This window comes from Mesoplodon mirus (genome assembly GCF_964341445.2).
Source record: "Mesoplodon mirus genome assembly, chromosome: X".
NCBI classification, from domain to species: Eukaryota; Metazoa; Chordata; class Mammalia; order Artiodactyla; family Ziphiidae; genus Mesoplodon; species Mesoplodon mirus.
In genome coordinates this window covers 94,809,213-94,833,778 of record NC_138981.1, presented here as the reverse complement: position 1 = coordinate 94,833,778, position 24,566 = coordinate 94,809,213, and the positions used below count along the sequence as shown (strand labels likewise).

Sequence of the window (24,566 nt, the reverse complement as noted above, 5' to 3'; positions counted from 1 at the left end):
AAGAGGTGGGTAAGACAGCGCTAGTCAATGAACCCACAGCAGTGCCTGTCTGTGTACACTGAAATTTATGAAATTTTAAATAGGATGTTGTCATGGTTTTTAACCCTTTCAATAGTACCAGAAGAGCCAAAAATATTCACTTCAGTGACATAAGGCAATGATTAGGAGCACTGGCTCTGTAGTCAGAGAGACATTGGATCAAATCCCACCTATACCACTTACATGCCACTTAAATCACATAAACTTTCAGAGCCTGTTATCTTGATCTAACTGAGGATACTATCTGTACCTCCCACATAGGTTTGTTGGAAGGATTAAATTAGATGATTCATGTTAAATGTTTCCCGCCTTGACTAGACACACAGTAAACCTGATTATGAGCATTAGCAGGAAAAGGAAGAAAGCCAATCCTGACTCTGCCACTGTGTAATTTTAGCTAAGTTATTTAAAATCTCTTGTCCCCAACTGCTTTATCTGTCGTGTGGATATAATGTATTCCTTATCTCATAACATTATTTGAAGGATTAGATAAGATCTTTTAAGACAAAGTACTTTGAAAACAGTAAACAGAGCTATACTAATATAACATGGAGTAATTCTTTTAAGAGCTGTCTACTTTCTAAAACACTGATTTTCAATTAAATTTTTATTTTTAAAAAGGCAATCCCATAGGTGACATACTGTATGATTCCATTTATATTGACATTCTTGAAATGACAAATTTATAGACGTGGAGAACAGATGAGTTGCCAGGGGTCAGGGACAGGGCACAGGTGGTAGGGTAGTGGATGTGGCTTTAAAAGGGCAACAGGAGAGATCCTCATGGTGATGAAACTATTCTTTGTCTTGACTGTACGGCTGTGATATCATACCACAGTTTTGCAGTAGTTTACAACTGGAGGAAACTAGTTAAAGGATACATGGGATCTCTCTGTGTTTTTCTTACAAGTGTTTCTAAATTATAATGATATATTTATTATATAATATTTTATATTTATCTCAAAATACAAAATTTAATTGAAAAATTTTGTAGACAATGTGAGTTCATGATAAAATGGGGGAAAACCTGGGATATCAAGTGAACAAAGTAGAATAGAAAACTATAATTAAAGAAGACAAAAAGTAAAGAAATAAATTATATAAATCTTGAGAGATTAGGAAAAAACAGGAAAAGGAAATCAATAAAGATAAAAAGTTGAAAATTAAGTGTATATATATATACACACACACACACAAATAAAATAAGGTAAAAAGGATAAATATATCCAAAACCAGGTTCTATAAAACAACCAAAAATAGATAAAAGTGCTTACTAACCTGACTAAAATATAAAATATAAGACAGAACACAAAACCAGACAAGGTTAAGCCCAAGAAAGAAAACATGACTACAATGAGGAGATAGCTTTTTAAAATTATAAAATAAGAGGGTAGCATATGCTCAATTAAATTCATGGCAACATTTTTGAAAACTTAAAAGAAATAGATATCTTCCTAGCAAAATACAAATGACCAAAACTGACCCAAAAAGATTTGAATAGATGAATTACCATATAAAACATTGGGAAGGTAATTAAGGATCTACCAACTGAAAAAGACATTGAGACTTCATATTTGGGCTTCACAGTTGAGTTTTATCTGACCTTAAAAAACACACACACACAATTTCTAAGGATAGTTAAAGTATTCCAGGCCAGAGAATAAGAAGGAAAATTCTGCAGTTCATTTTACATAATTTACATAATTTAATCCTTAAACTTGATGGAAAGAATCCAGTAAAAGATGACTCCAGGGACTTCCCTGGTGGTGCAGTGGTTAAGAATCCACCTGGCAATGCAGGGGACACGGGTTCAATCCCTGGTCTGGGAAAATCCCACATGCCGCGGAGCAACTAAGCCTGCGCACCACAACTACTGAAGCCTGTGCACCACAACTACTGAAGTCTGTGCACCTAGAGCCCGTGCTCCGCAACAAGAGAAGCCACCACAACGAGAAGCCCGCACACTGCAACAAAGAGTAGCCCCCGTTGGCCACAACTAGAGAAAGTGCACATGCAGAACGAAGACCCAACGCAGCCAAAAATTTTTAAAAATAAATAAAATAAAAATTTAAAAAATGACTCCAATCTCACTTATCAATACTAAGGCCAGGTTCTAAATAAAAGACTGACAAATAGAATCCAACAATATATTACAAATAGTAATATTATTACATTATTTCAGCAATATAAGAGTAGTTCAAAACCAGAAAATCTAATGGCATAATTCACTATATCAAAAACTTAAATTAAAAACAGGATCAAAAACATTGAAAAAGCATTTGATAAAATACAGAACCATTTCCGTTTAAAACATCTCCAAGTAAATGTGGAAACTATTTAAATATAATAGACTATTTGACAAATACCAACAGCAAATATGGAGAAACACCATTTCTATTTGAAATTAGTTATAGACAGAGTGGCCCACCAGCATCATTTTTATTTAACATTGTCTTTGAGTTTCTAGCAAAAACAGAAGAAAATGAAATAAATGATATAACCATTGGAAAGAAAAGATAAACTAAAATAAAAGTTACCAGAACTAACAAAACAATTAGGTAAGATAGCTAGATATAAAAACTATTTTTAAAATTAATAACCTTTTTCTATTCAAGCAAGAGGCATTTAGGAATGGAAAGGAGGATAGTATTCCACTCATAACAAACAAAAAAGTTCTTAATTCTTTAAGAATAAATGTATCAAGAAAGGCATAAAACAAGAACTGAGCAGATGGAAAGAAATGCCATTTCTTAGACAAAAAGAGCTATAGGTTTTAAAAAATCAATTCTTACAAAACTGAAATATAAATTTAATGCAATTCTAATTAGAATCCCAATAGGGTGGGGTTGGGAGGACTGAATAAGTGATATTAAAATGTGTAGAAAAGAAAAAATACCAAAGAATAGCCAAGAAAAATATTATTTAATCTAATGTAATCCAATCAACATGATTTAGGTACACAAATAAACACACAGATGAAACAGAACAGAGAATCCATAAATAGATCCTCGTATATAAAAAGTTTGATGACAAAGATAGCAGTTCAGTTCACAGGGGAGAGTAAGGATTATTTAACACATTATGCTACTGTCACTGGTTATCCATCTTTGAGAAAACAGTCTTAACAAAGACTGGGAACCCAGAAGCTATAAGAAAATAATCATATTTGGATATGAAAAAATTATGTGGAAATATATACCATCAGTAAAGTCAATCCATACAGATTTGGGAAAGATATCTATAATAAAGATGGTAGACCAAGGGCCAATATCCAAAATATACAAAGAGGCCTTACAGGTTAAGAAAAATATAAATAACCCCTAGGAAATGGGCAGATAATATGAACAGATAATTCAAAGAGAAAATCCAATTGGACCAAAAAAGAGAGAGAGAGAGAGAGAGAGAGAGAGAGAGACAAAACCAAAATGCATTAGTAGCCAAGGAAATACATCCATTAAGTTGTCAGAATTATAAAAGAACCATAAAACCTTATGCTGGCAGGGATGTGAAACAAACAATAATCTCATATGTTACATATAAAAGGGAAAAGTGAATTATAACAGCCTGTTTTTGTAAATCAATATGGTAACAAATATTTATTTATATATAAACACTTGTGTCTGTGTGTATAAATTGAAAGCACCAGTATATAAGGGCATAAGCACAATGATGTTTAATTCAGCATTGACTGTAGTGGCCAAAATCTGGAAAGAATGTGAATGTTCATTAGTAGGGGAATAGCTAAATAAGCTGTGCATCCATGAAATATTTTCCAGTTTTTTAAAAGAATAAGAGCCATACCAAGAGGCTTTGATAGATTTTCATGAGATGAAAAAAGTAGGATGTGTTAAAGTATATACAGAATTCTATTTTTGTAAAACAATTAACAAGGGGCTTCCCTGGTGGCGCAGTGGTTGAGAGTCCGCCTGCCAATGCAGGGGACACGGGTTCGTGCCCTGGTCCGGGAAGATCCCACATGCCGCGGAGCGGCTGAGCCCATGAGCCATGGCCGCTGAGCCTGTGTGTCCGGAGGCTGTGCTCCGCAAAGGGAGAGGCCACAGCAGCGAGAGGCCCTCGTACCGCCAAAAAAAAAAACAATTAACAAAAACAACAGAACATTCCAAAACCTGTGTGTGTGTGTGTGTGTCTGTGTGTCTGTGTGTGTGTATACCTGTGAGCATGGAGAAAAATATGGAAGGATACATACTGGTTTGGTAATATACAGGGATGATGTGGAAAGGTAGAGGCAAGGGACAAACTAAACAAGGAAAAGGACAGGGTAAAAAGACCACTATAAAAAAATAAATCCAGCAGTTATATTTATGTATTTTATATGTACAAACACACATAAATTGAATTAAATTTAGAAAAGATACAGTAAAAAAAAAAACTAAATGTGGTCTCTGCTTGTTAAAATTTTAAAAAAAAGCAAAAAAGAAAGGAAATAACCAAAATAATCTCTTGGTAGGATTAGGGGTGGTGTTTATTTTCTTCTTTATGTTTCTGCATTTTCTATAATGAGAACTGTTACTCTCATAATAATGAAATAGAACCAATAAATGTTACTTTGAAAACATTACACTGAAAAATTGAGCCCATTTTGGGAAATCAAGGGGGGAAAACAGGGTTAAATACACCTTCCGCTTAGGAGCTGTCCAAGTAAGAGCTTATGAAATCAAGATCCATTACCCCTCATCTACCAGAAAGTTATTCACCCTAGGCAAGAGACTAAGTGGCTATTCCAAGGAGCTATCTGAAGCAGCAAATAGGGTATATTTCCCCCTACCTAACACTTTAAAGACTTAACTAAATCAGAAAGCCATTTACACCGCTCTCAATGATCTAAGGATCTGCTGGACTCTACTTTTTGCCCCCTCTCTCTGGCTTGCAGCCATTTCCCTGCTCAGAAACAGCTCCAAAATGGGGGCCAGAGAAGGGGGAAAGAGACGAAATTAATTGGGTCGATTTAGCGTCTCATTAGCAACTCTAATAAAAGGTTTGATAAATGAGATGGTCACAACTCATGGTTAAAATGAGGCTTCTGGGACTCTTGAGAATTTCATTTAAGCAAACTTGCCTTCAGACAAACATGATTTGCCTGCAATACACTTTAATGGATCTGATGCTTTCTATTTTAAAGAAAGTCAGGACTTGTAATAAGGCGATATTTTTCTCTCCTCACTTTAATTTGCACTTTAACAACAAAAAAAACCCCATAAAAACACAAAGTCCTTCAAAGTATCCTCAGTGGAACAGCAGGACCACAGTACAAAGATTCGCTAAAGGAGGGGACCTGTCTGGCCCCCAGCAAACTCAAGAGAAACTTTACGAGGTCGGCTAATTTCCAAGGGGGAATGTCTTGGCCATAAAACACCACCACAAAGAATCGCTAAAAAGGATCTGTCAGGGCTTGACAAAAACACAAAGGTCAAATCTCCACATACAACATTTGCCTGTTTCATTGGCCCCTTGAAGACTTTTGTCCCTTGGGAAGCCCAGACACAAAGCATTGCAGGTTCAAGGTGGTCACAAGCAATGTGTTCATCATCCTTTGTTATCAAACAGACAAAGCAGTTCAGCAATGGCAACAGAAAAACAATCTCCCCTTACTTGAAGACGACGACAGCTCCCGGACACGGAGGGCAGGCCAGGAGAAAGATCTGCAATGGCAAAAAAATTAAGTATGGTTATCAAGAGAAATGCTGGACACAGTGAGACAGTGTTATTTTAATAATAATAATAATAATAATAATAATAATAATAATTAATAACCAAACTCTTACACAGAAAATGTAACATAAAAGACTTTAAAAGACAAGCAAGTGGTGTTCCAAACATGTTTGCGTTTGCACATGCATCTATGTGTGCCTGTCTGTTCCGGCTGTGTGTGTGTGATGGGGAAGGGGTAGGTCGGGGAGAGAGGGAAAGAGATGGATGAAGAGCGGAAGAAGTAATTGGTGGAGGGGTAGGAGATGGGGAGAGCTTTTCTTAAGCCATTTCAGCCTCTAAAACACTTCCTCTTAACCTCTAGAAGACTCAATTTTTCAATCCTTCAAGTTCAGCATGACACGAGTAGCCAGTATGACAGGTTTTTAACTTAGGACAAGGAAAAATGGATTCTGAGATAGGACAAAGACACAAATGCCATCTGGTTTGCCTCCCATGGGGGAAGGTGGGTTAATCAATACCTAGCTTTGCCAGATTTAGAAAGAAAAATACAGGATGCCAAGTTAAATTTGAATTTCAAATAAACAATGAACAATGTTTTAGTATAAGTATATCCTGAATAGTGTATGGAATGTACATACACTAGAACATTATTCATTGTTTATCTGAAATTCAAATTTAACTGGACAGCTTGTATTTTATCTGGCAATCCTATCAATATTGCCACCCCCCAGGCTCTTAACCTCCCTTTGATTTTGAAGAGGAGCAGAATTTGCTACCCCGAAGTTTGTTTTTTGGCATAAGGATTACTTTAGGCTGATTGTTTTTAAGAAACAACAGACACAGGAAAAGCTCTGAAAACTGTGTAGAAGTTACCCTTCTGTAAGAGACATCTACATTTATAAGGAAAATCTCTATTTGTTAAGGTGTCTCCCTCCAGGAAAAGAAGGAAGACTCTAAATCTCTAGAAACTCTCAACAATGGAGAAGGCAAGGACCTAAATCTGCCTAACAACCTTACCCTTGTTCACTGTGCTTTTCCTGGTCACCTCCAGGAAATGGCCTTCTCCTCCACCCCTACCCACCAACCGACACTCAACATCTTTCTTTTATCTTTGGCTGGAGATGGTATTTAAGGTGGTGGCTTGGGCCATTTCAGGGAGTTAGTCACTTTTCCTGGGTCTCCCTCATGTATACAGGAGGTATACATGTTTTTAAACTTCCATTGTTTTTCTTCTATTATTATTATTTTCCTCCCTCACATTTGATCGGTTTGTTTCGAAGCATGACTAAGTGGGTCCCCTTCTAGTTTCTCTGCTCAAACCAAACAAAAAGAACCTGGTCCTTCTAAGAGACCATCAGTTCCATGCTACTTGGTTTGAACTAGGCCTGGGTTACAGCCTTCAAAAACCTACAGCCGTGGCAGTCTGACTGCACCAAAGCACTGGTTCTCAAGAGGGACAAGGAAAGTCCTGCAGAGCACTTATAAAATGTGCAAATTCCTGGGCTCCCCCCATTAGGAATGCTGATTCCAGAAGTTCGGGGTTCCAGGAATCTGTGCATTTTAACAAATGCCCCAGGAGATTCAAACACTCCAGACAGCCAGATGTGCTGAAGGTTTGATCAAAGACATTCAGCAAAAAAAAAAAAAACAAAAAAACCCCAAAAAACAGACATTCAGCAGGAGAAGGATTGACAAAAGAATGAAACTCATGTTTATGGAGTTACTTTACCTACAGTGACTTAATGGTGAGGATTTACAAAATCATTGATATGTGTCCCTCTCTTGTGGTGAGCATTTATGAGCAGACATTATTTGCATTATGGGCTAGTTTGGCTTTGTCATGAGTATATTCTTTATATTCTGTCCTTCAGTTCTCTCAGAATCTACACTTAAGAGAAAAGGGTACTATAAGGAAAATCACTATAAGTAGAGACACCTGCTTGAATCCCTGCCACGAAGAAGAGAAAGAATGGAAAAGAAAAAGGGTCTTGAAAGGAACACGGCCAGGAGTCCATTACCCACACAATACTTCATCAGAGAACCCCGCCAAGAAAATATCCATCGAGAAAATGCCTTTCCCCTGTGGATCAATTTGATTAAAACTGCAAAACCAATGACAATTGCAGGTCCACAATCCCTTATCTGCAATCGCCAAATCCAAAAAGCTCTAAAAACCAAAAGTCTGTCTTTTTTTTTCAAAACTAATTTGGTAGCAGATATGACTTGAACTGAGCTGAGGCTACTTACAGACTTTCTTTATTCCATTTATGGTGAGTACTCACACATTTTCCACAAAAAGAATGTATTTTGAATACGGGGTGCTGTCCCAGACCCCACTGGGAGTGTCTGTAAAACACGTTCACTGGGGTTTCCCTGGTGGCGCAGTGGTTGAGAATCTGCCTGCCAGTGCAGGGGACGCGGGTTTAAGCCCTGGTCCAGGAAGGTCCCACATGCCACGGAGCAACTAAGCCCATGCGCCACAACTACTGAGCCTGAGCTGTACAGCCCACGAGCCACAAGTACAGAGCCTGCATGCCACAACTACTGAAGCCCACGCACCTAGAGCCCGAGCTCCTCAACAAGGGAAGCCACCGCAATGAGAAGCCCGTGCACCGCAACAGAGAATAGCCCCCACTCACCACAACTAGAGAAAAGAAAGCCTGCACGCAGCAACGAAGACTCAACGCAGCCAAAAAAAACAAAAAACAAAAAACACGTTCACTGTATTGCCTTTCTAAAATCCAAAAAATTTAGACTTATGAAATACATCTGACCTTAATGGTTTGGGACAAAGATTGTCAACTTGGAATTTCAATCATCCAGACATGAACTTAACCCCACTCCTCAACCCCACGTGTCAGGAGCAGTCCAAGAAAGAAACAAAGCTGGTATTCTTTACCACTGACCCAGCAGTAGAGTTACTCACCTTAGGCAAGGGACCAAGTTGGAGGCTGTACATAGTTACCCAGCATCAGGCCCATCAAAGGCTACATTCAGAAGCTACAGTATATAGAAAGCAGACAGGGGCCCCTAATCACCTTGGAAAGAATACTTCTGCAGTCACCTAAGAGCCATGCCAGCAGTCTTCCTGAGCTTCTGGTATACCCTAGATACTTCCAACATGCGAAAACAGAGAAGCAAAAATGCGACACTGGGCCCCACTGTTCACTCTTACTTTTCTATACCCACAGCCAAGAGGAGATAAGCATATTCTTGGGGGCCGATTTCCCTGTAACTGCTCCATTTGGCTGGTTCTGATCCACGACAGCCCTATGCCAGAGGCCCAGAAACCTACTGAAGAAAGCAAGCCTCCAGTCCCAACTCACTCATGCATCTGATTTCTCTTCAAGTAGCTCTGCTAGTCTTGACTGTAACTGAGTTTTCCAACAGTTACTTTCCTGCGGCCATGTCATTTCCAATCAGCACGTTGGCCTTCCGCGTCTTGCCTGTCTATTCCCAACACCAGGATAGAGGCTATCTTTTTCAAGCAACCTTTAAAGCAGATACATGTAGACACATCAAAAAATGAGATTTGAAAAATAATCCCAGAGACTTCCCTAGTGGCGCAGTGGTTAAGAATCCGCCTGCCACAGTGGTTAAGAATCTGCCTGCCAATGCAGGGGACACGGGTTCGAGCCCTGGTCCCGGAAGATCCCACATGCCACGGAGCAACTATGCCCGTGCGCCACAACTACTGAGCCTGCGCTCTAGAGCCCACGAGCCACAACTACTGAAGCCCGCGTGCCACAACTACTGCAGCCTGCGCACCTAGAGCCCATGCTCCACAAGAAGAGAAGCCACCGCAATGAGAAGCCCACGCACCACAACGAAGAGTAGCCCCCGCTCACCGCAACCAGAGAAAGCCCACATGCAGCAACGAAGACCCAACGCAGCCAAAAATTAAAAATTAATTAATTATTATTTTTTTTTTTAAAAAAAGAATCTGCCTGCCAATGCAGGAGACACGGGTTCGAGCCCTGGTCCAGGAAGATCCCACATGCCGCAAAGCAACTAAGCCCATGCACCACAACTACTGAGCCTGTGTGCCACAACTACTGAAGCCCGCGCGCCTAGAGCCTGTGCTCTGCAACGACAAGCCACCGCAATAAGCCCGCGCACCGCAACGAAGAGTAGCCCCAGCTCACCACAACTAGAGAAAGCCCGCACTCAGCAACGAAGACCCAACACAGCCAAAAATAAACAAAATTAAAAAAAAATTTTTTAGTTTATATGAAAAAGGATCCCAACTCCATCCTATTCCTTTTCCAGTAAACTCACAGTCTCCTCTGGCAACTTCATAGATTTATGACACTAAACCTCTCTGCTTTGTCATGCTGGAGCCACATCCATAATCACCATTAACCAAAGGAGAGGAGTGAAGATAACATGTTAATTCAGAGGCCCAAAGGCCCCCAGCCTTGGCCCCAATACGTCTGCTCTCTTCTTTGATTGGTTGCCAACTGCCTCCAAATTTTGTTGGCGTTTGTTTCAGCCTAGCAGACAGAAAGCTAAACTATCCCTTAAGCTGCAAATAGGGTGGGAAGAGAGGACACTTGGAAGTACAAACAAGGACGGCAGGAAGATGAGAAGGCATCTGAGCACATCCCAGCACCGACTTGGCACTTTGTGTTCATGTTGCCATCCACCCAGCTAGGCACCTGAAGAAAAGGACGTGGGCACGGAGCACACAGAGAAATGCTACAAAGCACTTCCACTTACCCATCGCCTGGGAGGTAAGCAGGGTGTTGCTATGAAATCCCATTTTACAGATGGAGAAACCCAGGAGGAAGGTTCTGACAAGGTTTCTGGCAAGAACCCAGGTCCCGTAACTCCCGGATCAACACACTTTCCGCCTCACACCTGACACGGTCCCAGCCTCATGGGGGCTTCTCTTCTTTAGACTCTAGCCCTGCCCCTTGACGCCCCCAACAGAACACATGGTGCCACCGCAGGAGCCCCACACCTGTACCACCACACAAAAATCTACTCCTCACAAGGCGAGACATCTCAAAACACAAACCTGCCCGGGCAGCAAATTGTATTTACGCAGATGGATTTCAGAGTCCAGCGGTCTCTAAAGACAGGGTCATCTTAGCTCCAACCTGCTTCATTCCCAGATCTGCTGGGTGCTGGCAGTTCCTGAATCCTTACAAAACTGGACTCTTGTTTGGCTGTTTTTTCCTGGAAAAAACCTTCAGGTTCCATTCAAAAACCACTCTCTCAGCTTCCCCAGGAGACAGTGGCTCTCTAGCATCTTGCCCACAAACTCGAAAATTCAGGTTTTTCCTAAGCACCTAATCTAGGCACCAGCAGCTGTTCCAGTTCATCCTCTACCTCTGAACCACTCTGGTTCCAGGTTCCCACCTTCCCTACCCAAGCTCTCGGCATCACTTGACCCACTCCTGTTCCTGTTTCTGTTCCACAGTCAAATCAGCCCCAAGTTCATTGGCATCAATATCCAGCTCCCTGTCAAATTCTGCTCTACCCAAACACTAGATTCAGTAAACCCCCATGATCATAACGCGGAAAGAAGATAATTTTTGTTCACAGGAGGAAGCGGTAACACTATGTGAAATGTAGTTGGGAAGGACGACCAGTCATCAAGACCATCCTAATTGAGGGGCTAGCCAGGTTAAGCAGTGAAGAGGGATGGGAAAACGAAATGAAAGGGAAAGCGAGTGAGAGAGGGACAGGAGAGTTGTATTTGGCCTGCAACACAACCTTCCGAGGCCCAGCCCTTGCAGTTCCAATTCTCCTGGCTCCACCGCCTATGAGGGCACCCGACTATTTGGGGGTTCCTAAAGAAGAGTGCTTACAAACATTACCCACCATAGCAAAGATCCATTCCTTGGGCTGCCCAAAGTCTTTCCTAGGCTCTGTTCACCAATGTTTATACTCTCGGGTCCTCATCTTCTCTCTCCCTGGACCACTGAAATAATGTTCACTGGCCTCTTGCCTCCAGACACATTGCTGCAAGAGGGATCTATCTAAAATGCAGCTCTGATCTACCCTTTAAAATCCCTTAATGGCTGGCCAGTAACTACAGGAAAAGCTCAAGTTCCTTAGCATGGCAGGCAAGACTTTCTCTACTCCGGACCCTGTGGATCTCTCCAGCGTGGTGGCCTCATGCATTGTCCCAAACTGTATCCTGAAATACTCCATGTCATAAACATGCTTCTACAACCTCATTTTCTAATAGCTTCATTTTATTCAATTATATGGATATGCAACAATTTACTCAACCAATCTCCTCCTGTCGCACATGTAAGTTATGTCTAAATTTTCAGATCCTTCTCTATTTAGCCTCCATTTGTAGAATAAGAATTTCTAGGTCTTCAAAGGGAATATACATTTTAAGGCTTTTAACCGATAATTCTAAACTGCCTACCAGAAAATGTCTTTGAATTTATACTCCCGCCAGCAACATATGAGAATGTGTTTCTGCTACAGCCTTGCCAATAGGTCATTATCACTTTTTAAAAGGCAAAACGCTGAAGGAGAGCAGAATTTGCCACCCCCAAATATGTCTCTTTGGCATAAGGACTATTTTGAGCTGGTTTAAAACAACAACGACAAAAAGCAGATACAGGAGAAGCCCTGAAAATCAAGTATACAAGAATCTTTCTGTAAGAGACATTTACATTTATAAAAGAAATCTCTATTTGTAAGGGTGTCTCTCACTCTGTAGAAGAGAAGGATGACTCTGAATCTCTAGAAACTCTTATCAATAGAAAAGGCAGCAACTTAAACCTGCATAACAACCTTACCCTTGTTTACTGTGCTTTTTCCTGGTCACCTTCAGGAACTGGCTCCCTCCACCCTTTTGTCTTTAGCTGCAGTTGATATTTGAGGTGGTGGCTTGGGCCCTTTGACAGAGTTACTCAGTTTTCCTGAGTCTCTCCCATGAACACAGGAGCTATACAAGTTATTAAATGTCTGTTTGTTTTCCTCTTGTTATTCTGTCTTTTATTACAGGGGGATCTCAGCCAAGAATTTAGAAGGGTAGAAGGAAAATTAATTTTCCTCCACTACAACACACACACACACACACACACACTCTTTATTGCTTTAATTTGCATGTCTCAGATTACCAGAAATATTAAACTATTTTCTAACATGTTTTTTGGCCAGCCATATTTCTTCTTTGGGGATGTGACCATCTGTGGCCTTGCCTATTTTTCAACTAGTATGTTCTTTTTCTTATTGGGTTATAAGAGCTATTTACATTTTAATGACATTGAATACAGACTATTTGACATTTACTGCAAATATTTTTCCCATGTTGCCATTGTAGTAGCTCTGGTTATGGTAGTTTCATATGGAAATTTTTATATCTTTATGTAATCAGATATACTCGTTATTCCCTTGATGGCTTCTATCTTTGATGCCATGCTTTGAGTCTTTTACAACCCTGGGACTAAAAAAAGAGTACCCGATTGTTTTCATAATATTTTAAAATTTTAAATCTCCAAATCAAGAAATTGTATCACTGCTAATCCTAGTCACTCTTCCATGAGAATGGCCTTCTCATCTTTCTTCTTTTAGCTACCTCTTTTTTACCCTTCAAATAACAAAAGAAAGCATCATTTCCTCGATCCTCCCATTAATTCCTTCTGTTTACCTCTTTCTGAGAAATTACCATTTTTGTCAGTATAAGGAGCTGACAAAGAGCCTTCTCTCAAGAATTTAGACAAAAGGGAAATTGGAGTACCTACTAACAAACTCTCAGGCTTCAAAAATCAACATAGATAGATTTAAAAGATTGCAAATTCATTTTAAAGCCAGAATGTTCCCAGACTTGAAAGACCACATTGTAACCTGTTTGAATTATACCCAAAGAAAGAACGGGGTTGGCCAACAAATGAGGTATAGAAAAAGGAGAGTCACAAAGGCATATATACTTGGCAATGTCCACATCCAAGCACTATCCAGGGACCAGAGAACCTTAGCTTAAAAACATCAAGTTTTCTGGTCCCATTGCCAAATTCATCCCTATTAAGAGAGTGGAAGCAGGATAGGGAGCGTTGCTAAGTGGTTAAGATTATGGGCTTTAGAGTTAAGACAGACTTGGGTCCACATGCTGGCTCTGCCACTCACCAGCACTGTAACCTTGGACAAGAGACTGGAGGAATTTTCATCTCTAAAATAGGGATAAAAATAGCACCTATGTCTCACGAGGTTTTGGAGAGGATCAAATGAGACAAAGCAAGCAACGCACTTGGCACAATGTCTAGCACATAGCTAGCACTCAATATATAGTAGCTATAATTATTCTGATCTCAAAAGAAAATCCATCCCTACTGTGAGCTGCATCAGCAAGAGCTTAGATTAAACTTCCAGTTCATCTAACTACACTTGTTCTATTTCCATGCTTGTACTATAATGTGCTAATATATTACTTGGCTTCCCTTGTCCAGCTGCCTACAAGGAGAGAATCCTCAAACACTCGAGGCTCAGTTTCCTCGTCTGTCAGATGAGAATTACATTAGTACTATCTCATAGGGTAGAGGTGAACATTAAAGCACTTAGTTTGAAGCACTTAGTTCAGTGCCTGGCACATTGTAAGGAATAAAATAAGTATGAGCTATTGATAGCATCATCCTTCTTGGATGCCCTTTCTGTTCTCCGCTCACTGCAAATTCCATCCAGGCCCATAGCAAGTTCTAGTTCCCGCACAAAGCCTTCTCCAATAACTCCAGATAACACCTCTTTTTTCCCAATGGCCTATACAACTCATTAGGTACTTAGACTTTATTTAATTGGGGATATTAAGCGGCTCCCTATGGCTGCACACAGTGCTATCCAGAGCTAGGATCTGATTATCAATTGTTCCCTCCTGGCGAATTTTAAATTGGCACTGGTGAGTCACTGAACAAAGTCCAAAGTCATCTGTCGGGTAATTAAGGCTCTAGACAATGTGGCCCTCAGCTGCCTTGCCAGTTTTATTTCCCACTATGCCTCAGGTTTTCACCCTGAACCTCAGTTTCTACATTCTAAAACAGAAAATAATAATAGTGCTTGCCTCCAACATCTTAAACTCAACTGTTGTTTGATGCAGATAACAAATGCTTTCTGGATATTTCCATCTGTATGTTATACAGGTATCTCATGCCTACCATGCCTAAATCTGAACTTGCCGTCTTCTTTCCCTAACCTCTTCCCTCGCTTAACTGCTCCCGCAAAAAAATGGGAGAGAAGGGACAGCTCTTCCAACAATAGAATTCCCACTGATAAAGGCAGAAGGCATGAGGGAAGCAAAATTAACATTAGGCAAACACTGCAGCAATAATTGTAGGCAAGAACCATTGACAGATGCTGATTAGTAGTGAAAGATGATCATTTTTGTATGGAAAGTACTTGTTAATTACAAAGGGAAAATAGTAACTTTATGGTGGAAAAATCTGGCAAATGACCAAGGTTAACATCACCAGAAATAACATATATCATCATGTACCCCCTGATATGATACACCAAGAAGGGGAGAACATCACTTCTGTGGTATTTTTGCCAAAATTACTCAAATCTAATCATGAAAAAAAAAGCAAGTTAAGCCCAAATAAGGAACACTTTACAAAGTAACTGACAAGTACTCTTCAATACTGACAAGGTAATAAAAGACAGAGACTAAGGAATTGTCATGGATGGAGGAGACTAAGAAGACCTAACAACCAAATGCAATGTGGGATCCTGGACTGGATCCTGGAACAGACAAAGGACGTGTGTGGAAAAACTGGTGAAATCGGAATAAAGTCTATAGTTTAGTTCAAGCACCAATGCTAATTTCTCAGTTTTCAGGATTTTACCATAGTTATAGAAGATGTTAACACTAGGGGAAGGTGAAGGAAGGGTATATAGAAATTCTCTGTAGTATCTTTACAACTCTTCTATAAATTGAAAATCATTTTAACATACAAAGTTTTTGCAAACTACTACGTATAAAATAGATAAACAACAAGGTCCTACTGTATAGCACAGGGAATTATATTCAACACCTTGTAATAACCTATAATGGAAAAGAATCTGAAAATATATATATATATATATATATATATATATATATATTATATACACGTGAATCACTTTGTTGTACAACTCAAACTAACAAAACATTGCAAATCAACTACACTTCAGTAAAAAAATTTTAATAAAAATAAAATAAAATAAAATACAAAGTTCTAAAAAACAGCACTGCTATCCAATCAATTAGCCTATCTTCAAGCCTCAGAGCTATCTTTGATGCCACCCCTCTTTCTCAGGCCCCATATGTAGGTCAGTCCCCAAGTCCTGTCATCTTGACATTTAACCTTTTCATATATCTCAAATCCACCCTCATTATCTTTTCCTAGTTCACTCCCTCTCATTTTCTTCAACTACTATAACAGATTCCAATCTGATCTCAAGGCCTCCAGTGTCTTCCCTTCTTCACTCTAGTTCATACAGTACTGCCAGGTTCCTCTTCTTAAAACAGATCTCTGATCATGTTATACAACTCACAAATTCTGGACGATAGATTCAACACAATCTCTATCAAAATCCAACTGATGAGGACTTCCCAGGTGGCACAGTGGTTAAGAATCCGCCTGCCAATGCAGGGGACAGGGGTTTGAGCCATGGTCCGGGAAGATCTCACATGCCGCGGAGCAACTAAGCCCGTGCGCCACAACTACTTAAGCCCATGCGCCTAGAGCCCATGCTCTGCAACAAGAGAAGCCACTGAAATGAGAAGCCCACGCACCGCAATGAAGAGTAGCCCCCACTTGCCACAACTAGAGAAAGCCTGCACACAGCAACAAAGACCCAATGTACACATAAATAAATTAATAAATAAATAAATAATTTTTAAAAATCCAACAGATGTCTTTATACAAACTGGCAAGCTAATAATTCTAAAGTTCATATGGATTTGCAAGGTACCCCAAAGAGCCAGAAAAATCTTGAAAAGAAGAATAAGTAGGAAGATCCACACTGCCACATTTCAAAACTTACTACAAAGCAACAGTAATAAAGATAAAGTGGTGCTGGCATAAGTATAGGCATATAGGCTAATGGAAAGAATCCGAAGTACAAAAATAAACCCTCCCAACTGATTTTCAACAAGGGGAGCAAGACCATTCAAAGAAAAAAGTTTCTTCAACAAACAGTGTGTCACCTCGTAGAGAACCTCATCCACCAGAGGGCAGACAGCAGAAGGAAGAAGAACTACAATCCTGCAGCCTGAGGAACGAAAACCACATTCACAGAAAGATAGACAAAATGAAAAGGTAGATGACAATGTCTCAGATGAAGGAACAAGATAAAACCCCAGAAAAACAACTAAATGAAGTGGAGATAGGTAACCATCCAAAAAAATAATTCAGAAATAATGACAGATGATCCACGCCCTTGGAAAAAGAATGGAGGCAAAGATGGAGAAGATGCAAGAAATATTTAACAAAGATCTAGAAGAATTAAAAAACAAACAAACAGAGATGAACAATACAATAACTAAAATTAAAAATACATTAGAAGGAATCAATAGCAGAATAACTGAGGCAGAAGAACAGATAAGTGACCTGGAAGACAGAATGGTGGAAACCACAGCCATGGAACAGAATAAAGAAAAAAGAATGAAAAGAAATGAAGACAGCCTAACAGACCTCTGGGACAACATTAAACGCACCAACATTCGCATTATATGGGTCTGAGAAGGAGGAGAGAAACAGAAAGGACCCGAGAAAATATTTGAAGAGATTATAGTCTGAAACTTCCTTAACATGGGAAAGGAAATAGCCACCCAAGTCCAGGAAGCACAGAGAGTCACAGGCAGGATAAACCCAAGGAGAAACATGCTGAGGCACATAGTAATCAAGTTGACAGAAACTAAAGACAAAGAAAAATTATTAAAAGCAACAGGGAAAAACAACAAATAACATACAAGGGAACTCCCATAAGGTTAACAGCAGATTTCTCAGCAGAAACTCTGCAAGCCAGAAGGGAGTAGCATGATATATTTAAAGTGATGAAAGGGAAGAACCTACAACCAAGATTACTCTACCCGACAAAGATCTCATTCAGAGTCGATGGAGAAATCAAAAGCTTTACAGACAAGCAGAACCTAAGAGAATTCAGCACCACCTAACCAGCTCTATAACAGATGCTAAAGGAACTTCTCTCAGTGGGAAACACAAGAGAAGAAAAGGCCCTACAAAAACAAACCGAAAACAATTAAGAAAATGATAATAGGAACTACATATTGATAATTACCTTAAATGTGAATAGATTAAACGCTCCAACCAAGAGGCAGAGACTGGCTGAATGGATACAAAAACAAGACCCATATATATGCTGTCTACAAGAGACCCACTTCAGACCTAGGGACACATACAGACTGAAAGTGAAGGGATAGAAAAAGATATTCCATGCAAATGGAAATCAAAAGAAAGCTGAAGTAGCAATACTCATATCAGATAAAACAGACTTTAAAATAAAGAATGTTACAAGAGACAAGGAAGGATACTACATAATGATCAAGGGATAAATCCAGGAAGTTATAACAATCATAAATATATATGCACCCAACACAGGAGCACCTCAATACATAAGGCAACAGCTATAAAAGACAAAATCAACAGTAACACAATAATAATGGGGGACTTTAACACCTCACTTATACCAATGGACAGATCATCCAGACAGAAATTAATAAGGAAAAACAACCATTAAATGACACAATATATCTCACATATTTAATTGATATTTATAGGACATCCATCTGAAAACAGCAGATTACACTTTCTTCTCAAGTGTGCATGGAACATTCTCCAGGATAGATCACATCTTGGGTCACAACTCAAGCCTCGGTAAACATAAGAAAATTGAAATCATAACAAGAATCTTTTCTGACCAGAACGCTATGAGATTAGACATAAATTACAGGAAAAAAATGTAAAAAACACAAACACATGGAGGTTAAACAATACGTTACTAAATAACCAAGAGATCAATGCAGAAATCGAAGAGGAAATGAAGAAATACCTAGAGAAAATGACAATGAAAACACGACGATCCAAAACCTATGGGATGCAGCAAAAGCAGTTCTAAGAGGGAAGTTTCTAGCAATACAGTCCAACTTCAAGAAACAGGAAAAATCTCAAATAAACAATCTAAACTTACACCTAAAGGAGCCAGAGAAAGAAGAACACACAAAACCCAAAGTTAGCAGAAGGAAAGAAATCATAAAGACCAGAGGAGAAATAAATAGAAACAAAGAAAACAATAGCAAAGATCAATAAAACTAAAATCTGGTTCTTTGAGAAGATAAACAAAATTGATAAACCTTCAGCCAGACTCATCAAGAAAAAGAGGGAGAGGACTCAAATCAATAAAATTAGAAATGAAAAAGGAGGAGTTACAACAGACACCACAGAAATACAAAGCATCATAAGCGACTACTACAAGGAACTCTATGCCAATAAAATGGACAACCTGGAAGAAATGGACAAATTCTTAGAAAGGTATAACCTTCCAAGACTGAACCAGGAAGAAATAGAAAATATGAACAGATCAATCACAAGTAATGAAATTAAAACTGTGATTAGAAATCTTCCAACAAACAAAAGTCCAGGACCAGATGGCTTCACAGGTGAATTCTATCAAACATTTAGAGGAGAGCTAACACCCATCCTTCTCAAACTCTTCCAAAATATTGTGGGGGAAGGAACACTCCCAAACTCATTCTATGAGGCCACCATCACCCTGATACCAAAACCAGACAAAGATACTACAAAAAAAGAAAATTACAGACCAATATCACTGATGAATATTGATGCAAAAATCCTCAACAAAATACTAGCAAACAGAATCCAACAGCACATTAAAAGGATCATACACCATGATCAAGTGGGATTTATCCCAGGAATGCAAGGATTCTTCAATATACGCAAATCAATCAATGTGATACACCATATTAACAAATTGAAGAATAAAAACCATATGATCATCTCAATAGGTACAGAAAAAGCTTTGGACAAAATTCAACACCCATTTATGACAAAAACTCTCCAGAAAGTGGGCACAGAGGGAACCTACCTCAACATAATAAAGGCCATATACGACAAACCCACAGTAAACATCATTCTCAATGGTGAAAAACTGAAAGCATTTCCCCTAAGATGAGGAACTAGACAAGGATGCCCACTCTCGCCACTTTATTCAACATACTTTTGGAAGTCCTAGCCACGGCAACCAGAGGAGAAAAAGAAATAAAATGAATCCAAATTGGAAAAGAAGTAAAACTGTCACTGTTCGCAGATGACATGATACTATACATAGATAATCCTAAAGATGCTAAAAGAAAACTACTGGAGCTAATAAATGAATTTGGTAAAGCTGCAGGACACAAAATTAATGCACAGAAATCTGTGGCATTCCTATAAACTAACAATGAAAAATCAGAAAGAGAAATTAAGGAAACAATCCCATTCACCACTGCAACAAAAAGAATAAAATACCTAGGAATAAACCTACGTAAGGAGGTACAAGACCTCTACTCAGAAAACTATAAGACACTGATGAAAGAAATCAAAGGTGACACAAACAGATGGAGAGATATACCATGTTCTTGGATTGGAAGAATCAATATTGTGAAAATGACTATGCTACCCAAAGCAGTCTACAGATTCAATGAAATCCCTATCAAATTACCAATGGCATTTTTTACAGAACTAGAATAAAAAATCTTAAAACTTGTATGGCGACACAAAAGACCCTGAATAGCCAAAGGAATCTTGAGAAAAAAACAAAACAAAAACAAAAAACAGAGCTGGAGGAATCAGACTCCCTTACTTCTGACTATACTACAAAGCTACAGTAATCAAGAGAATATGGTACTGGCACAGAAACAGAAATATAGATCAATGGAAGAGGATGGAAAGCCCAGCGATAAACCCATGCACCTATGGTCAACTAATCTATGACAAAGAAGGGAAGGTTATACAACGGAGAAAAGACAGTCTCTTCAATAAGTGGCACTGGGAAAACTGGACAGCTACATGCAAAAGAATGAAATTAGAACACTAACACCATACACAAAAATAAGCTCAAAATGGATTAAAGACCTAAATGTAAGACAGGACACTATAAATCTCTTAGAGGAAAACATAGAAAAACACCCTTTGACATAAATCACGGCAAGATCTTTTTTGACCCACCTAATAGAGTAATGGAAATAAAAACAAAAATAAACAAATGGGACCTAATGAAACTTCAAAGCTTTTGTACAGCAAAAGAAACCATAAACAAGATGAAAAGACAACCCTCAGAATGGTTAAAATATTTGCAAATGAATCAACGGACAAGGGATTAATCCCCAAAATATATAAATAGCTCATGCAGCTCAATATCAAAAAAACAAACAACCCAATCAAAAAATGGGCAGAAGACCTAAATAGACATTTCTCCAAAGAAGAGATACAGATGGCCAAGAAGCACATGAAAAGCTGCTGAATATCACTAATTATTAGAGAAATGCAAATCAAAACTCCAGTGAGGTATCACCTCACACCAGTTAGAATGGGCATCATCAGAAAATCTACAAACAACAAATGCTGGAGAGGGTGTGGAGAAAAGGGAACCCTCTTGCACTGTTGGTGGGAATGTAAACTGATACAGCCACTATGGAGCACAGTATGGAGGTTCCCTAGAAAACTAAAAATAGAATTACCATATGACCCAGCAATCCCACTACTGGGCATATACCCAGAGAAAACCATAATTCAAAAAGACAGAGGCAACTCGATGTTCATTGCAGCACTATTTATAATAGCCAGGTCATGGAAGCAACCTAAATGTCCATCGACAGATGAATGGATAAAGAAGATGTGGTACATATATACAATGGAATATTACTCAGCCATAAAAAGGAACGAAATTGGGTCATTTGTAGAGATGTGGATGGACCTAGAGACTGTCATACAGAGTGTAGTAAGTCAGAAAGAGAAAAACAGATATCGTATATTAACGCATATATGTGGAATCTAGAAAAATGGTACAGATTAACCAGTTTGCAAGGCAGAAATAGCTACACAGATATATGGACACCAAGGGGGGAAAGCGGGGGCAGGATGAACCGGGAGATTGGGACTGACATATATACAATAATATGTATAAAATAGATAACTAATAAGAACCTGCTGTATGACAGGGAGCTCCACTGTACAGTAGAAACTAACACAGCATTGTAAAACAACTATATCCCAGTTTAAAAAAAAATTGTGCTGGGACAACTGGATTTCCACATGTATAAGAATGACATTTGGACCCCTACCTCACAATTGTGTTCAGAAATTAACTCAAAATGAATCAAAGACCTAAATATAAAAGCAAGAAGTATAAAGCTCTTAAAAGTAAACATAATGGTAAATCTTCATGATCCCAATTTGGCAATGGATGCTTAGATGTGACACCAAAAGCACGAGCAACAAAAGAAAATATAGGTAAATTGGACTTCATGAAAATTAAAATATTTTCTGCCTCAAAGTATATTATCAAGAAAGTAAAAAGACAACCCAAAGAATGGGAAAAAAATTTTGCAAATCTTCTCTCTGATACGGGTCTAGTATGCAGAATACATAAGTGGCTCTCAAAACTCAATAATAAAAAGACGATAGTTAAACAGTGGGCTAAGGATTTGAATAGACATTTTTTCCAAAAAGAAATATGAATGGCCAATACGCACATGAAAAGGTATTCAATATCATTAGTCATTGGGAAATGCAAATCAAATATACAATGAGATACCACTTCACACCCACAAGCAAGGCTAAAATAAAATGACAATCTCAAGTATTCATGATGATGTGGAGAAACTGGAAGCCTCATACACTGCTAGTAGGGATGTAAAATGGTGCTGCAATGTGGGAAAACAGTTTGGCAGTTCCTCTAAAGTTAACACAGAGTTATCATATGACCCAGTAATTCCATTCCTATGTATATATCCAAGAGAAATGCTCATAAAAACTTATACATGGATGTTCATAGTAGCATTATTCATAATAGCCAGAAGGTGGAAACAACCCAAATACTCATCAACGGACGAATGGATAAACAAATGTGGTATACCTATACAATGGAATACTATTTGGCCATAAAAAGGGATGAAGTTCTTGTACACACTATGACATGAATGAACCTTAAAAACATTATACTAAGCAAAAGAAGTCAGTCAAAATAGGCTATATATTATATGACTCCATTTCTGAAATGTCCAGAATAGGCAAGTCTATAGAAGCAGAAAGCAGAGCAGTCAGTGCTTAGAGCTAGGGGAATGGGAGGACAGGTAGAAGAATGTTAGCTAAATGGTATGGAGCTTCTTTTTGCGGTGATGAAAATGTTCTAAACTCACTGTGGTCATGGCTACACATACCTGTGAATACACTAAAAACCAATGATTGAACACTTTAAGTGGGTGAATTGTACGGTAATGAATTATATCTCAATAAACTATTTTTAAAAAAACCCAAACTTCAGATGGCTCCTTATTGCTTGTTGAATAAAGTCCAAACTCTTTAATTTGGCATCCAAATCCCTCCCCTCCCCCATCATCATTTGATCTTCCCCACCAGTGTTATCGCTCACTACCCTTTTTCATAAACCAAACTGAATTATTTACCATTACCCATATACCCCATGCAGTTTCCTATCTTTGTCTTTCCTCTTGCTAGTCCTTTCCCCTGGAACTCTCTCCTCACAATTCATCTTTACATGTTTATACTCTGCTTCTCTTACAAGGCCCAGTTCAAATGCTCCCTCCTATGCAAATCCTTCCTGTTCTTCAACCCTCTATGAGGGCCTCAAAAATTTATTTACTAAAAGAATGAACATAAGTAGTCCTCCCATGTGATGGTTCCCACTGCCAGATGATAATCCTCTCAAAGCCATAACTGCACTTCTCTCTTCCTTTCCTAGCTACAGCAGCAGCTCACAGCTTCAAGCCCCACCCCCCTTAATAAGTCCCTGAGAATGGTTCCAAACTGCTAGTCTCTACCTCTCCCAGAAACCTGCTCAAGATGAAGAAAACTGACATTACATTATGCCAGGGCCGCCGATTATAGTTGTGTAGGTTGTGCACTGCACAACCCTAGTGGCGCCATTCATTTATAGTCTATGTGAATGGCACCCTTTCCTAGGGTTGTGCAGTGCATAGCCATTCGTGGCGGCCCTGCTTGGAAACATCAGAATTTGGGAACAAAGCCAAAAAGAGCACTCAATGAGAAGAAATCACTCTAACTATATTGTTGTTGAGAGGTATTTTCCAAATCTTAAGAAGATGGAAAAGAAACTCAGGAGAATAACATGGTCTTAACACACACAGTGTTTGCATGGAAACAGAAAACAGAAACATCCAAGAGAAGAACTGTCATTGATGTTTTTTCCAGCAGTGGAGACGGAAAAGGACCCATGTTCTTGTCAATACAAAGGTGTGTTATACCTACATGGTCTCTTTCACAAGACCCTTCAATTCCATTAGGTTCTGATTTTAGGTTATCAAATAAGCCCCTGTTTAATTTGGCTTCAGAAATCTTGCTATCAGGAAAGGTATGGCCTGACATAGACACAAGTGTTATGTGTCTATACAGATCTCTCTCCCATCACTGATCCATTCATATCCACCTTGTGGTTAATCAAGCAGTCTTTTGTAAGGTTGGGAGTGCGAAACCAACATCCCTAGGCAAGCTGATAAAAATTAGGCTTTGAACCCACAAACCACGTTGCAGAGTTAGGACCCACGTCAACTCTACTATGGCACAGACACCTTCTAAGTCCCAGCCAGAGCAGCCAGCAACAAGTACCCCTCTGACTACCACATCTAAACCACAAGC

The 24,566-nt window shown here is 39.1% G+C and overlaps 1 protein-coding gene across 5 annotated transcripts in view; it reads right to left on the bottom strand.

Annotated features, from left to right (window-relative positions):
* The window catches only part of TMEM164 (transmembrane protein 164), a 165,496-nt gene that overhangs the window by 83,713 nt on the left and 57,217 nt on the right, over positions 1-24,566 (bottom strand). For all 5 annotated transcript variants that reach the window (XM_082609038.1, XM_082609039.1, XM_082609035.1 and 2 more), the window contains one exon: positions 5,650-5,699. In XM_082609038.1, the coding sequence (XP_082465164.1) occupies positions 5,650-5,699 (50 nt within the window). The remainder of the gene's footprint in view (positions 1-5,649; positions 5,700-24,566) is intronic.